The sequence below is a fragment of the Haemaphysalis longicornis genome, unplaced genomic scaffold (genome assembly GCF_048455015.1).
Source record: "Haemaphysalis longicornis isolate Haplotype H1 unplaced genomic scaffold, Haemaphysalis longicornis Haplotype H1 scaffold_8, whole genome shotgun sequence".
Classification (NCBI taxonomy): Eukaryota; Metazoa; Arthropoda; class Arachnida; order Ixodida; family Ixodidae; genus Haemaphysalis; species Haemaphysalis longicornis.
The window spans coordinates 185,742,083-185,758,128 of record NW_027526445.1 but is presented as its reverse complement, the minus strand read 5'-3'; the positions used below and the strand labels follow the sequence as shown (position 1 = coordinate 185,758,128).

Here is a 16,046-nt window from a genome sequence, read left to right as displayed (position 1 = left end):
TCGCAATTACAGAATAACCATTCCATAAAGTGGAGCTGACTACAGCTGAACAGTAACTGCAATGCAAATAAATGATCTCTCTCAGCTTTTTTCCTCGTATTATATGCAGATTTGAAATTACTTTATTAATGTTGTTGTTGTTTTTATTGTTGTTATTATTATTATTATTATTATTCATGTTTGCTTTCCTCAAATTACACCTGGTATTATATGCGGGTTTTTACGGTATTTTCGTGTCCCAAAGCTACGAACATGAGTTGTTTTGCCGCACGAGTGGCGCTGTAGCTGCGAACTCGCAGGTAAACTCACACCCTGTTGAACGGGCTGCAACAACAAAAACCAGATATGCATGTACACAAATACTGTATGAAACGGAAATATTGGTTGAGGTTTTTTCCCCCGAAACTGCAAGCTTTTTAGAGCAGCTGACTGGATTTTATTTGCTCCCTCTCTACCACAGGCCATATACCTTGCACTCATCGACAAGGGGGAAGAGCTGGGCAAGGACAAGGAGATGTGAGTGGTATCTCCCTCTTTTCATTTTTTTTTTTTCCTTGTCGCATTTATCTGTGCTCGGTGATTTGCCTCCCTGCGTCACAAGCAGTTAATCGAGAGCTTGGAGTCTGTGGTTTGGCAGATGCATTCATCTGCCTTCTCCCTCTTCTCAACACTGTTCTTAAATTTGACCCATGGGTGATGCTTTGAGAGAGTTGAAAGCTGGTCATTTATCTGGTTGGTGGTTACTAGAGGTGTGCGAATACCGAAAAGTAACTTTCGAAGTGAATATCGATTCGAATTTGGAAAGAAAGCCGAATATTAAATCGGATATCGAATATCATTTTTTTTTTTTTTCAGGCCTTGATTTTTTATACAAGTTTTTGCTCCAAAGTAGAAGCTACTTTGCATGTTTGGGAGACATCACTTTCTTTTTTCTTTTTTTCAACCTGGAGAATGCGTTTTTTAACTCGCATTGGTGCTACTCCAAGAATCCGGAGTGGGCACGATACACATTTGAAAAGAAAAAAAAAAAACTACTTGCACTGGAGTTGCTGTACTGCAATCATGGGCAAAGACTATACAGCGTCTCGTAACTCAGAAGCGAGCACTTTGCAGGCATGAACAGTAGGATGCGAAAACACAGCATAACCACAATCATGGATCACGATGAGGTACTTCTTTGGAAGCACATGGGCAGCATGGAGCGGGAATAATATGTTGTGGACGGAAAGCTCGCACTATGGTCGCTGTGGACAAGACTATCGACTGTGGTCTAAAAAACAAGTAAACATGCAGTAACCATACATCAACCACGTTCAAAACAGCCACAATTGCTGTCGAAACAAAACAGCTGCAGTCTTTACCGGAAGCTGCCCGGTCGCAAAATTCAAAATGGCGGCCAGAGTTGACGGCAACGGCACGAAAGAAGGATCGTATCGACGCAATCGCAGATTACTTCGTGCAGCGGGATAAAATTTACGGCCTCTGCAAGGCGCGCTTGTCGAAAGCGTGATTGAGATGAAACTTGCTCAGCAGACTGAGTAGCAGCAGTGTTCTCTCTCTTTGCCACATGTCAGTAAGAGGCATTTGAAAAGTTTGAACAGGCATTTCGGCGGCAGCCTAGGCACTGAATGGTGACGTTGCTCGGAATAATAATTGGTGCCGGCTGCAAAACGCGAGCTAATCTTGCCAAAGGCGAAAGTAATTCCTTTCTGCCCCCTTCCTCTTTGACATGCGACTTGCAGCGTCGTCATGGTTGTCGGAGCTGGCAGGGGCCCCCTGGTGACGGCAACGCTGAATGCTGCTCGGCGCGCCGACCGAAAGGTTCGCGTCTATGCTGTTGAGAAGAACCCCAACGCGGTTGTCTCGTGAGTGTTCACTCTTCGCACCTTTTGATTGACCCCTGTTCCTTCCACCTCCACCTGTCTCTCTCTAGAAACGTGCGTAGATGCTTCCCTCGCACTCGCGGACGTGCCTTTTGTCTGCAATTTTGCGCCATTGCTCTAATGTTATTTCTGATTATCACACTGTTTTTGTTTTGGGTAAGCGAGTGTCATATGATTGTTTTGAGTGGGCTTGACTGCATACCCACAATGACTACAATGTTCATGATATTACGACTGAAACATCTTCACTAGGTGCAAAAAGACATGGACGAAGGATTGAGGTAAACACGAACAGGGTGCCACTCACAACTGAAGATTACTTTGAAAAGTAGGAACACACCACCTGCGCATGTTACACACTGATACTATGGATTGCATCACATGTTCTTACCTAGATATGCTACTTCTTGCAGCAGTAGTCCTAGGGATGTATCAGTGTCAGCCAGCCGTCCCTAGGACTATCGTCGCAAGAAGTAGCTTATCTGGATAAGAACATGTGATGCAGTCCAGCTGGTCATTAAAGGAGCCAGGAAGACAAAACACAAGTTTGGTTCATTCAAAAGACGGCCTCGTTAGAATCACACTGACACTACTTTTAACATAAACTTCGCTCAGATAAGCTGCATAATTAGGAAAAAAGGGAATGGCCATGCGACCCACCTGCTGATTTCTCACAACAGAACCTATGATGTCATACCAGCCTGCTCTGCGGTTGGCGGAGGCCGGCAAAAGCAAGCGCAAGTTAGGCTGAGCTATAAGTTATAAGCTTGCAGAATGAGCTATTTGTGCTTAAATTTAGGGTGCATTCCTTTTAAAGCAATAAGAATGGTGGAACAAACAGTGGAAGTTACGAAAGTACACGTAAACATAGAAGTACCGGTGCGTATACTGCTGTTGGTTATGCACGCACTATGCTTGGTTTAGCTGCACAGCACTGCGGGGCTTTGGGGTTGTCTCAGCCGACACTGGCCGATTGACGCAAGCAACGGTGTCTTACGTGACCATATTTGTCGAGCGAGCAATATGTTTCACGAAACGATTGTTTTCTCTCAGAACAAAAACAAGCCAGGTTGAAATACGGCTTGCCACGGTATGGTGGTGTAACATAGGTTCAGTAACGTAAACAAACGCGCAAGCGCCGCCGTAGGGTATCTCGATGCCAGCGCCGCCGTACAGGGTGGAGACACTCTTAAATGGCCCCCTGCCACCACAATTGGGTCAACGTGCTCAACGCGTTGTTCTTTTTGTTTCCCACAAAACCCAACAACGCAAAACCGATAAGATGATTCAAAATTCGCTAGTAAACCGCGTTGCGGCGGTAATTTTAGCGCGGTTTTGATACAATGACTTGCTTCGGCATCGAGCGAGGGACCCAAAATGGCGGCGCCAGCGTATACATGTCTCCACCCTCTGCAGCGGGCGCGTGAATAAAGGCACCCTAGGCTGCAGAGCGGTCGGTTCCCGTGATGTCATTGGCCAGTAAAGCGCAAATAGTCGTTTGCGCTCTGAATATTCAAGTATGATATACCAACTCGCCCAAACCTTCACCTTGTTAATATGCTTGCCCTTTGAGAAAATGTGGCTCTGTCATTGAGGCATGGGTGGTGGGAATACCAGTACAGTAGAATCTCGATGATACGAATCTCGTGGGGCTGCGAAAATTATTCTTATCATCCGAAATTCGTATGAACCAACACAGACCAAAAATTGAGTGCTGAAAAAAGTTTTCGGTTAGTATTTCTTTTCTTACTTCCGCGGGAAGAAATCCGGGATTTTTTCTGCTTATTTTTTAACCCCCATGTCGCAAAGCAGTCCTTTCTGGAGCGCGTAAGGCTTCGCGCTCGTCTCCTGACTCGCTGTGCCCAAGCTCGCTACACGCCACATCAGTCAAGCGTGAACCGCATGGTGCGTTTTTGCACGCGATTCGCGCGCCTCGGCTTTGTGCGTGCTGTATTTTCATGCTCACATCGACGATTTCGCGCGCGCGGTAGCTCTTACCTCGATGAGAACATGACGCACGATGCGCGCGTCAGAATGGAGGAGCCTGATGACTTGCAAAGTGCTTGAGACAGCCGGCTGGCTCTGCTGGAGATGTTTAGGCTTAGCACCCCTGCAGATATTTCATGGGAGCTTTCACTAGCGGCGCAGAAAATGTTTTATAGCACCGTTTTTGCCCACATTATCAGCTCCTTTACCGCACAAGCAACTTCATGTCTGCCTTGAGTGGCATTTTGAGGAATATTAGAAGCGATCGCTTGAGTATGCACGCCACTTCGCAGCTGGAGCCGCTGCCATGTTGCTGCCGCTGGCCGCGCCACGCGCAGCATGTGGGGGGTTTCGCGGCGGTGTCACCGTGCGTGGGGCGTGCTGCGTGGCACGTTTTCGCGAGCCGAAAACAACAGCCTGGCCGTTTCTGGAGAAAGAGTGATAAAGAGGGGAGAGAGAGCCGTCACTTGCTCGTTCGGCAGTCGGGCGTCTCGGCGGCTCGTTCGTATCATCTGCCGGGCTGCGCAGGTCCGTTTGTAACAGCCAAAAATTTTTCCATTGCAAACGATGCAATTTCGCCGGGACCTTTCAGAAATTCATATCATCCCGGAATTAGTATCACCCAGAATTGTATCATCGAAATTCTATTTTAGTAGGATGCTCGTGCTGTTATGGCTGCCAGACTAATATAGACAACCTGCCAAAGACCACTACAGGGACGAGTGGATACTTTCATGCACATTTGGGAGGAGAGGGGGTGAACTCAACTTATATTCCAGTTTATTGGACGTTTCTCGCTCAGAATGACATTCTCAGGTGTTGATTCTATCGGCGTTCCGTCAGTTTTAGTTACCAGTACTTGCCATCCTTGATGGTGCCGTAGCAGGGGGGGGGGGGGGGGGGAGATGTTCATTTCCTCTCCCCTCCTCCACTTTTTCTGTCTATACACACTTGCAGCCTGATGTGCCAGAAAGAGGAGAAGTGGAAGGATCAGGTGACGGTGGTGTCGTGCGACATGCGTGACTTCCGGGCCCCCGAGAAGGCAGACGTCCTGGTGTCCGAGCTGCTCGGCTCCTTTGGGGACAACGAGGTGTCGCCCGAGTGCTTGGACGGCGCCCAGCGGTTCCTCAAAGGTCTCCCGCTTTCTTCGCTGCTTTTCATTTTTTTTTTCTTTGGTGTCCTCACACAAGAATTCCCAACGCTTTACATGCCTTTGATGCACAAGGCGTTCCATAGCGCTCGCTCTAACTCGGCAGTAGCAAAAGGGAACGAGCAGCTGTGCAGCGCTTTGGAGACGGATTAAGTTTATTCCAGAATGTAATGCGGGAGCCCTGCCTGAAGTGACGCACAAGTCCGTGTTCCTAATCGGTGATTGCAGTGCGGATGTATTGGAGAAGACTTGGCATCTGTGAGTGAGGAAAACTGCATGAGGGAGGAATTTAGCTGTGAGTGTGGGAAACTAAGTTAAAACACTTATTTCTTTGCAGTACATGGCCCGAGCACACCTTTTAGGGAGCTCCTGTGATATGTAATTTGATAGCTATCGCTTGCTCTACGTGATGTTAATGTGTGAAATACCTTTTCAGTTTGCGATCTCGCTTGCAGCGGCCGTCGTTAGCTGCTTGGTTAGCTGCTCCTGTCTTTGGCCTGCAAAAACTCGCCGAACATAAGAGCATCGCCTTGTACACAATTGGCGTTGCTGGCGGCGTAGCTGGTACCCAATTAGCGTTGCCTTTCATGCAGGAGAGACTTGCTTCAGCCTTTTCCAACCATGGATGTTGCATTCATTTAGTCTCCTCTTCAGCCGGCAGAGTTGCCAGGGCTTTTGACGGCTGACGTAGAAAACTGGGCGTCTTGGTACACGATCGAAGGAAAAAAGCAGTGCAAAAACGAAACAAGGTCTGAGAAGGGACGACAAGGACTGCACTGAACTTCCAGCTGGCTTTATTGCGAATGAATAGGTAGCCGCCCAACCGGTGACTCATCTGTGCTTGCGTAGAAATTTTTGTTCTTTTTCAGACAGCATGATAGAGGCCATGCTGACGCATGCCTCACCAAGTGTTAGAATTCGTTCCGATTCCACAATTTCACGTGACAGCCGTGTTTTGCACTTCCTGATAATGGGAGTGCTTTGCCGATCTGGCAAACAGTCTTTGCAGTTCAAACAATGGCTTGCCAACAAGCCTTCCACATCTTTCTCCTCCTGCATGTTTTTTACATTGTTCACATGCTCCGTCAGCCTATCGTTGACGCATCTCCAGGTTGGGCGGCTATCTGTATATTGTGCTTCATTCGCAATAAAACCAGTTGGAAGTTGAGTGCAGTCTTTGTCTCTTTTATGCGCTGTTTTTTGTTCGTTTGATGGCTGACCTAGCTTTGCTTGTGAAGGCAACTGGACATTTCTTTCTCAGCCCCGGCATTTTATCTGGTGTGCCCTCTTGGCCCTGTGGCAGCAGCAACCGCCCAAGAAACACGCTGCATGGCTGGAAAGAGAAACCTCTGCGCAAGAATACCTTACAGAGGATGGCTTCTCTGTTGCACTGAAACTGGAACTAGTACACAGGTCCACGTTTAACTGCGCCCGATTTGAGCAGAAAATCGGTCGCATCGTGCGCATACTTTCAGTGTGCAAATTTAAAATTGCAAAGTTTGGATGAAAAGAAACAAAAACACGTTTTGTATGGCAGCGCTTGCGGTACTGTTTTTAATTTTGTAGACGAGCACTTCTTGCACCCTGCATTTTGGCATTTAGATAAAGGGGAAAAAATGTGGTTGATCCTTTTTTCATAGGAGTCGGTAAAACACGAAAGTGAAATGTGCCTTCACAGGAGCAGTTGAATGTTTATTGTGTATTGATATGAACTTGCACATCGCTATTTATATTTTGTCAGTATGGCATGGTCAGACGCATGAACATTAGACACTGGATTGCACGTGCCGGAGCATTGCGTAAATCCGATTGAAATGCCAGGCGCTCGCAAACTGTGCGAACGAAACCAAACGGGTTGTCAGCAAATTGTTTGGTGAAGTCACAGTACGTTACAGCGAAAAAAAGCATGATTTGAGGGCCGGCAGCAGTCTTGTGGGTGTGCTTGGCGAGCGATGTCCTGCTGGCGGGTCGCTTAGGCAAAGGTGCGACCACATTGGTCCTGCTCCATGCTGTGTATGCCGGACACCTGCGTTGTGACGAGCTCAACTTGTGGAACGTGGTGGCGGTGTTCCACATGCTGAGCGGCGTTCTACATAGGCGGCGGACGGATAAACACAGCAGCTTCCAGTGCTACATGCCGCCCTATCGAGGCACCAACTATCGGCGCTCATTAGCGGCATGACGCACTACGTCACTTCACCTGTCCTAGACGGCAAGCACCATCTGAATGGACAAGTTAGAGGGAAAGACATCAGGTGCGTTCGTACAGCTACCCGGGCATGACTTCATGGCTCAGCCGGTAGAGCATCTCACACGTCCTGTTGCGGCCAGAGTAATCGTGGGCTCGAAACCTAGTGCCACCGCACCAATGAAACTCTTTCTGGTGATGTCACTCCGTGACGGATATGACATCGGTGAGGTTTGTGACACCTTTCAAATCAGTTCTGGAGCGTATTTTGCCCCGATGTTTCGCCAAGCAGCTGTTTGTAATTCTGTACTCTTGTCTTGCGTTCCCCCCCCCCCCCCTGGTGGCCAGATGACGGCATCAGCATTCCGCGCGAGTACACCTCCTATCTGGCCCCCCTGCAGTCCCACAAGCTGTACTCGGAGGCCGTGGCCCAGCGGGAGAAGGACAAGCACCCGCTGGTGAGGCAGATCGGTCATGTGCAGCCCAACTTTGAGAAGAGAACATTGTGAAATGAATGAATGAAGTTAAGGGGGACACTGCTTTGAAAACAATTTGGAACTAATTTTACAGCTTCCTGGTTCCTGGCCACTGGTGCCACCAAAGTTTAATGAGCTGGGAAATTAGTTCCAAGTGGTGCATCCAAGCACTAATTCTCTTATTGCAGTCACCAGGGTTCACACTATTGCAAAATGTAAAGATTGCAGTTTTATGACTGACACTGTTTTGTCTACTGTTCCTCCAAAGGTGGCTAATCATCTCTAGTTATCTCGGGGACTAATTGACCAGCTGAAAAAATAATGACATTTCTGAAATCAGTGGGGGAAAAGCAGTGAGACTGACAAGTTTCACAGAGCTTACTTGAAAATTCAAAGAAGTTGTTTTAAGAGCAGTGTCCCCCCTTAACACGGTGAAGTTTTCCGTCTCTCTTGTGTGCTTTCAGCATTCCGTGGAGACACCCTACGTGGTTCGCCTGCACAATGTGACCATTCTGACGGAAGTCCAGCCCTTGTTCACCTTCAAGCATCCAAACAAAGGTCAGTGGAACAGATGCTCTCCTGGGCGACCTTATTTGGGACTCTCTTTCGTGCCTCCCCACCTGTGATTGATTGTTTTGGAGACTCGGGAAAGAGTTTTCAAGGTCTCAGTTACATCCAAGTCACTAGCACCTCATGGCGTCTTTCTAGTTTGCTGCGCCTTGCTTTCGCCTGTGCCGACATTCTGGGTAGTTGGGCAGGAGCTGTCAAAATAGAACTAACTGTGCAACATGGCAAACAAACCGGTGTCTGTTTTTTTTTTCTTTCTTTAAATGGGAACACGAGCCTTGGGAATGTTATTTTTCTTTTTTAACCTATGTGCTTGAGATTTACTCGTCAAGAGTATTTTAACATCCTGAGCGCAAACATGCACTCTTTTTTGTCTGATCGGTGAAAGTTTAGAGTTGTGCAACATGTTTTGACATTTCGTTTCGGGCAATTTTTTCGATGTGCTATGATATACTTTAATACTTCATATCCTGTTGGGCTTTAGAAACACCAGGGAGTGCAACTGTACCACAGCAGTAATTTTACCATTGTTTCTGCGGACGGTCTAAATTCGTTAAATTTAAACATTTAGCTTTACACTGCAAAAGAAATTATCTTTCTAGCCGCTTTACATGCTGGGATGTACCTCTAAATGATTTCCTACCACTGCAGTACTGCAGTACCGCTCGAGGTGAAAAAGGTGGAAATTATGGAAAAATTGTTATTCTTTTCATTGAAATCGGGCCTCTACAGCTTTTACAGGTACCTGGTACTGTTCAAGTGCCAACTTTTCAGGGGAAATATTGTGCGAACTAAGAGAAAAGGGATACCTTAAAAAAGTGCTTTTTTGGGAAATTTTCGGCCCTTCGGGAGTAGTGTCGGCCCTTCCTTGACTCCTTCTAGATACTCCGATCGACAACAGCCGTTACAAGGTCCTGCACTTTGACATCGAGGACAACTACTACCTGCACGGATTCGCAGGCTACTTCGACACGGTGCTCTACAAGGACGTCAAGCTCAGTGAGGCCACCCCGTTTGAAGCTCTCACTTCCAGTGCATGCTCATATTTCTGTTGGCGCAGAATAGGGCACTTCTCATTTGTGGTTTAGAGCCACTGAGAAGGTTAAGGGGCCACATGAGTCATTGGCACATACCAGTACTTAAAAAAGGAAATAATCTCCTCATAACCAATTACTTAAGCAAGAACCGCATGGAGCATTTTCTGCTCGCGAAAACGCGCCGCACATGGCACAAGCGTGCTAAACGCTACCTCGGAACCACCCGCATGGTGCGCGCGGTGAGGCCGGCGGCAGCAACGTGGCAGTGGCTTCGGCCACGAAGTGGTGTCGGGAGCTCGAGGGACCGCTTCTAAGCACTCTCTAAAATGCCGCTCAAGGCACGCATGAAGTTGCTTGTGCGGTAAAGGAGCTTATAATGTGGGCGAAAACAGTACTATAAAACATCATCCGCGCCGCTAGTGAAAGCACCCATTCAATATCTGCCGGGGTGGTAAGCCTAAACATCCCCGGCAGAGCCAGCCAGCTGTCGCGAGCGCTTCGAAACCGCCGCCATGAGGTGTGCGCCTCCCCATTGGCGCAAGGCGCCAGGCTCCTCCCACTGCCGCGCGCGACACGCGTCATTTTCTGAGCGAGGAAGAAGCTGCCGCTCGCACTGAATCGCCGACGCGGGCGTCAAAAAATCGCACGCGCAACGCTGACGCGCCCGAATCGCGTGCAATAACGCACCATGCGGTTCACGCTTTACAAGCAGATGTTGTAAACTGCTGCAACACATCATCTCAAATTACATTATCAAATTTTTAGACGCGCGGAATGTTCTATCGCCATTCCAACACGGCTTCCGTAAAGGTCTTTTCCACAACTACCCAATTAATTCCTTGTGTCCATTCATTCTCCGTGGTACTAGATAAATCAGGCCAAACTGATGTCATTTTTCTTGACTTCAGCAAGGCATTTGATTCGATAGTGCACTCCAAACTAATTCTCAAACTTAATTTTTTGATAGGTTTTCCCTCTGCAATTGTTAAATATTTTGCATCATACTTAAGTTCACGTACACAGTTTGTTGACATAAACGGTGTTTGTTCTTACCCTCTCCCTGTTAACTCCGGTGTTCACCAGGGAAGTGTCCTTGGGCCTCTGCTTTTCCTTATTTATATTAATGATGTTACAACATGTGCTAAACAAGGTGTAGAAATCCGCTTATTTGCTGATGGTTGTCTTCTATTCCGTTCAATTACCTCCTTAAATGATCAGGTAATGCTGCACCACTGCCAATGTGGTGTGACCGCTGGGGAACGAATGTAAACCCTGATAAAACTATGTTCATGCGCATCACTAACAGGAAACAGCCATTTATTTACCCGTACAGTATAAAAGGAACCCCCATTTTACTAACAGAAACTTGCAAATATCTTGGCGTAACAATAACTAGCAAACTAACTTGGTCTTCTCACATTGAAAAGATTTGTTCATCCGCATGTGGGAAATTAGGCATGCTAGGCATAATAAACTCAATAGTTCTCCCCCCACTACTAAACTGCTAGCATACAATACAATAATCAGGTCTGGTTTGGAATATGCATGTGTGGTGTGGGATCCGCATACTAAAAAAGATATTAACAATCTAGAGAAAATCCAAAGGTTAGCCGTCCGTTTCATTTTCAACCGATTTCGCCAGTCTGATTCCCCAACTGAACTAATGCATGATAACAAAATTCAAACTTTAGAATGTCGCAGGAAAACAGCAAGACTAAAATTTCTTTTTTATCTATCCAGCAAAAAAAAAACACTGTACTAGACCTAAAAAATATTCTTGCTCTGTTATCTTCACGTCCAACTAGATGATATCAGTCACAAAACTTCACTCCTATCTTTGCTCGAACTAACAATTTCAAATACTCTTTCTTTCCTCACGCAATAACAGAATGGAACGAACTGCCACATCACATTTTTGAATCTGGAAACATGTTAAGGTGTATTGAAAATTTTTTGTGAAGTGACTTAGATCTTGTACCGTAATTAGTTGTATATTTGCCTGTTAGTTTGTGCCACCTGTATTGTTTCTTTTTTTCGGTCATGTTCTCGTATTGTACCACCTCCACTCCTACCTGGGCCATTCTTGGCCTGCAGTATTTTCTAAATAAATAAATTAATTAACACAACATCTTTTAATTTTTAAGTAAGCCCTGTGAAACTTTCCAGTCTTGCTGCTTCTTTCCCACTGGTTTCAAATGTGCCATAATTTTTTCAGCTGGTCAATTCGTTCCCAAGATAATTGGAGATAATTAGCCATTTTTGGAGGAATAATAGACAAAACAGTTTCAGTCACAAAACTGTAATCTCTATACTTTTCTGTACTATGAACCCTGGTGAGTGCAGTAAGAGAATCCATTTTTTAATGGAGCGCCTGGAACTAATTTTACAGCTCATTAAACTTCGGTGTTTGAAATGGGCATCTGAAATGGTTCCTTGCCACTGGTGCCACCAAAGTTTAATGAGCTGTAAAATTAGTTCCAGGCGCTCCATTAAAAAATGGATTCTCTTACTGCACTCACCAGGGTTCATAGTACAGCAAAGTATAGAGATTACAGTTTTGTGACTGAAACTGTTTTGTCTATTATTCCTCCAAAAATGGCTAATTATCTCCAATTATCTTGGGAACGAATTGACCAGCTGAAAAAATTATGGCAATTTGAAACCAGTGGGGAAAAAAGCAGCAAGACTGACAAGTTTCACAAAGTTTACTTGAAAATTATAAAAAGTTGTATGAAGACCCTTCACTTTCGATGGCCCCATGCGGCAGCAGAACATCAACGCGCCGACCGTGACAACTCAAAGTGTCGGTGGCCAGTGGACCACCAATTTGAAGGTCCAATCTTAGCCGACAAATGTGCGAACTCCCACTTTCCTCGTCCGTTCGATCCAAGTGTCTTCTTTTAACAATGCTCTCTCTTGGCCTGTTCGTTTCTTTAAACGCCAACCGCCGTTTCTTTCTGCATTTTACCGCTTTTATCACCTTATCTCTGCCTATCAGTGTCTTTCAAAGCTGCATTGTCGCTTTGTTTCCTTCTTTCCCGCCCTTTCTTTCCTTGCCGTATCTTAGTATTATTTATTTTACTTCCCCTTTGGTCACCACTAAATTGGTTGCCATCTCTTCCCGCATTTGCAGTAGCCGACCATTTTTTCGGACTCCAAAAATTCAGACTTGCTGGATATTCAGGACTTTCCCGAGGAACCGCCAGTTTTTCCATAGGAGTAATGACTCACGAATTTTTTGGACGGCTCTTTTATTCTGACTATTTTTCGTTCCCCTCCAGGTCCGAAAAATCGGTCGGACACTAACTGCGTCGGTTTTTGCCTGGGATGGTTTTCCCTCCCGTGTATGACTTGCTTGCAGCATTGCCAGCTCTGCACTCTCGCCTCTTCTGGCCTTCCCCACTTTACCTTGCATGCAGCATGGCGCTCGGCTGTGAAGCTAGCAGAAACGGCATGGGGGGAGGGGCACGAAATGGGTGTTCCTTTTTTAGATGCGACGCTGAGAGCATCTCTTGTCGTCGGCCCTGTCCTTCCTGCGTGCGTCCGTTGTCGTCGGCGGCGGCGTCCGCACTCTCCACCGCTCACCCCCTCTCCTCTCCGATAGCGAGCACTCTCTCGCGAGGGGCATTGGCTTGGCTTGGCTTGGCTTGGATTGGATTTGGACTGGATTGGATTAAAGTGGATTGTGTTGGATTGTGTTACGTCATAGCTGCGGCAGACGCACTGGCGCCGGCGCGTGCCCAGGTGAGAGCGAACACACTCTGTCAACATCTGCGGGTGTGCGGCCCAGTGCGCTCTCACTCCGCTGGTGGGTGGCGCTGCGCGCGGTGCTGCGCATGTGCAGTACTCTCTCTCTCTGTGGTCTCCTCTCCTTCGGGCGCGCTGCGCATATAACCGGTGTGCCGCTCTCCGGCGGCCTTTCGGTCGACGGTTGCTCTCCGCTTGCGCTTGAACCCCCCTCAGCGTCGCATCACACCAGGGTTCCCGCGAGGGGAGGTGGGCGTAATTTTTTATTTTTAAAGAAATTTGGGATTTCAGTTAGGGGTCTGCAAATTGTGTGAGACTGCAGCAGCTGTAGTAGTTTTAATAGGTTATTAGCCCACCTGTCGCGTGAGAACGCCTACTAGGGCATCATTTACCTGTACCGCGGTCGTACGACATGCCAATCATACGACTTTTTTGTGCAGTCCCTTGAAAGTCATGTTATCAGGGTTCCACTGTATAATAAGATACACACGCCACTGTGGCCTTGGGCTAAATCGTCTGCTGCCCACCAGGCCTCTAGTTAGCTGCATCAAAAGTTTCACCGCGTGGAAAACTGTTTTCTTCGAGTGTCTCTAATAGTACCCGTTCACGATGTGGGCACTGAAAGCTTGCTTAGGTGAACAACCCAGTGGAAACTAGTTCACTGAAGATTTTTTGTTTTTCCTGTTAGATGCACCAAACCTTGTGGAAAAGGATATTCCCCATAATGTTGCATGTGACATTAGTTGTTTTTTTCTTCTCACCTTTTTTCCAGGTATCTGCCCCAACTCCCACTCTCCCGGGATGTTCAGCTGGTTCCCCATGTATTTTCCCATCAAGGTAAGATGGGAAGCCCTCCAACGCCTCCAGCCTTCAAGGTTCTGTTTGCAAGCAGCTGTGCCTAATACGAGTCTTTGGCGTGGGCACTGTTCAGGTGTCAAGGGAGGCACTCCTATTATCACTGGCACTGTTATGGCAGCAATACACACATACATTTCGTAACTACAAGCGTATAAAACAGGGAAGAGAACTGGATCGCACGAGCACTAACAACACATGGTTGATTGAAGAAAACAGCATCCTGTTCACACAACTGAGCCAGAACACCTAAAATTGAGCCTGGAATCCCTGTTGAAGATAAACTTGATAACTAAACAAAAGTATGGTCATGGTAGTATAGCCGGTATTCATTGAAAAGTTTAGCTGTCAATTTCTTCATTTGGCAACACGGAAATGGCCACGGACATGGCCGAAGCGCCACAAACATGGCGCGCCTTATGCCACTGCGGCCGCAAGCCGAAGAACAATAACACCAGCGTGCGTCGTCGTCTGCTCCGTTTCAGCCCGATTCTCAACGGTGGTGCCAACAGAGTTGTATATTGCACTCTCATTTCAGTCGAGGCATTAATTTGCGTTCGGTGGGCTAGAGGTTGCAATGTCCAACCCGTATCATGCGCTTAGCACGGACACGGACAAGTACCGCCATCTCGCGGAGCCCGACGTAACCAGTGAACGGTGCATTCACATGGTTGCCTGCATGAGCGCCTCGCTATTGAATACCGGCCATACTTCAGAGCTGCTTCAATCGCATGATGACGTGTCTGAAGCACTAAAGCCCCTTCCTGAAGCACTAAAGCGCCATCTTGAAATGGCGATGGCGATGGGTGGGACGAAATTTCCGCTGTTTCGGCAGTTTCGGTTTTGTATCCGATTCTAACGCGCATGCGTTTTTTCGACATATTTTTTCGGAAAAAAAGTGCGCGTTAGAATCAGGTAAATACGGTAACCGATGCATTCAAATTATCGGGAGTTTTCCCCCATGGAAATATACAGGGCTGTACCGAGACCGGGGAGTCAGTTCTAATTAACTGTAAGTTCAAATTAACAGAGTTTGAACTAACGAGCTTTTACCGTTAACGAACTACCCGTGCCCTGATCCCTTTGCAGGAACCTGTGCGTCTGCCCAAAGGCTGCAAGCTGGAGGTGCACTTCTGGCGGTGTGTGTCACCGCGCAAGGTCTGGTACGAGTGGCTGGTAGCCAGTCCGGATGCCGGCACCGTCCACAACTCGTGCGGCCGGTCGTACACCATCGGACTGTAGTCAGTGCCTCGGAGGGAGCGGCCACTCGAAGACCGTGCAACGACAGGTTGTTCATGCAGTGTACAGAACCACATTGCTCGCTTTTCACAACCGAAGATCAGGTTCATTCACCTCAACGCTCAGCACAGGTTGTTTTGAGTTCATCATGCAATGTACGGGGTCCATCAGAAGTGGCTGTAACGAGGGGTTCCTAATTTAAAATATGAATTGTAGCAGCTTCAGCAACTCAATTTGAAACGCACACAGCTAAAGCGCGTGCTTTGTGGTGTGGAGAAATTTTGCTAAAATCTGCGACCCTCTGTTGCGCCTGCTTTCGAAGGAATCTCGACAGTACTGCTGCCTTCTTTGTATGAGCGGAGACATCGGTGAGTTGCTGGTGCTAGTCTGAATGCTTTGCGTTGATTGTACATCATTGTGAGGTTAATAAACTGTTCACTGTTGCATCCTTCGTGACTGTTCCTCTGCTGTAAAAGAGGGAACAGAGGTTGCTAGTTTTTTCTTTGTGTATAGGGAGAAGAGGGCACACATTTTTTTGTTCATGGTGTATCCGCTTTTGGGCATTGCTGGCTGCAAGGCCACAGAAGCGGGAAAAATTCAGGCTTACGTCCTCCTTTGAAGAGGTTCTGGCTGTATTCGTACGTGTGCAAGAACAACAGCGTTCCTTAATTTGCTCCTCACTTATGCGAGAAGGAGATGATGGGCTATTCTCTGACTTCCGAGATCTTGAACCAGTTCCTAACTTTGGCCGTCGGTTTACAAAATTGGGTGCCTTCAGAATGTGAGGGTCAGTGCCCATTCAATTCATGCATGCATTTTAGAGTGTGTAATTAGTTTTTTTCAACGCCGTTCTAATTCATCTACCTTTTTAAGCACCCTCGCTATCTCAAGGTGCTGTGAACATCGGCTATTGTCCTC

At 47.1% G+C, this 16,046-nt stretch overlaps 1 protein-coding gene across 2 annotated transcripts in view; it reads left to right on the top strand.

Annotated features, from left to right (window-relative positions):
* LOC144149463 (protein arginine N-methyltransferase 5-like) overlaps positions 1-15,574 on the top strand; it is a 42,087-nt gene extending 26,513 nt beyond the window's left edge. For both annotated transcript variants that reach the window (XM_077681040.1, XM_077681039.1), the window contains 8 exons: positions 461-516; positions 1,743-1,865; positions 4,827-5,002; positions 7,556-7,665; positions 8,148-8,241; positions 9,133-9,249; positions 13,807-13,871; positions 14,979-15,574. In XM_077681040.1, coding sequence (XP_077537166.1) covers positions 461-516; positions 1,743-1,865; positions 4,827-5,002; positions 7,556-7,665; positions 8,148-8,241; positions 9,133-9,249; positions 13,807-13,871; positions 14,979-15,131 — 894 coding nt within the window. In that variant the 3' untranslated portion in view covers positions 15,132-15,574. The remainder of the gene's footprint in view (positions 1-460; positions 517-1,742; positions 1,866-4,826; positions 5,003-7,555; positions 7,666-8,147; positions 8,242-9,132; positions 9,250-13,806; positions 13,872-14,978) is intronic.
* Positions 15,575-16,046: the final 472 nt, after the last annotated feature.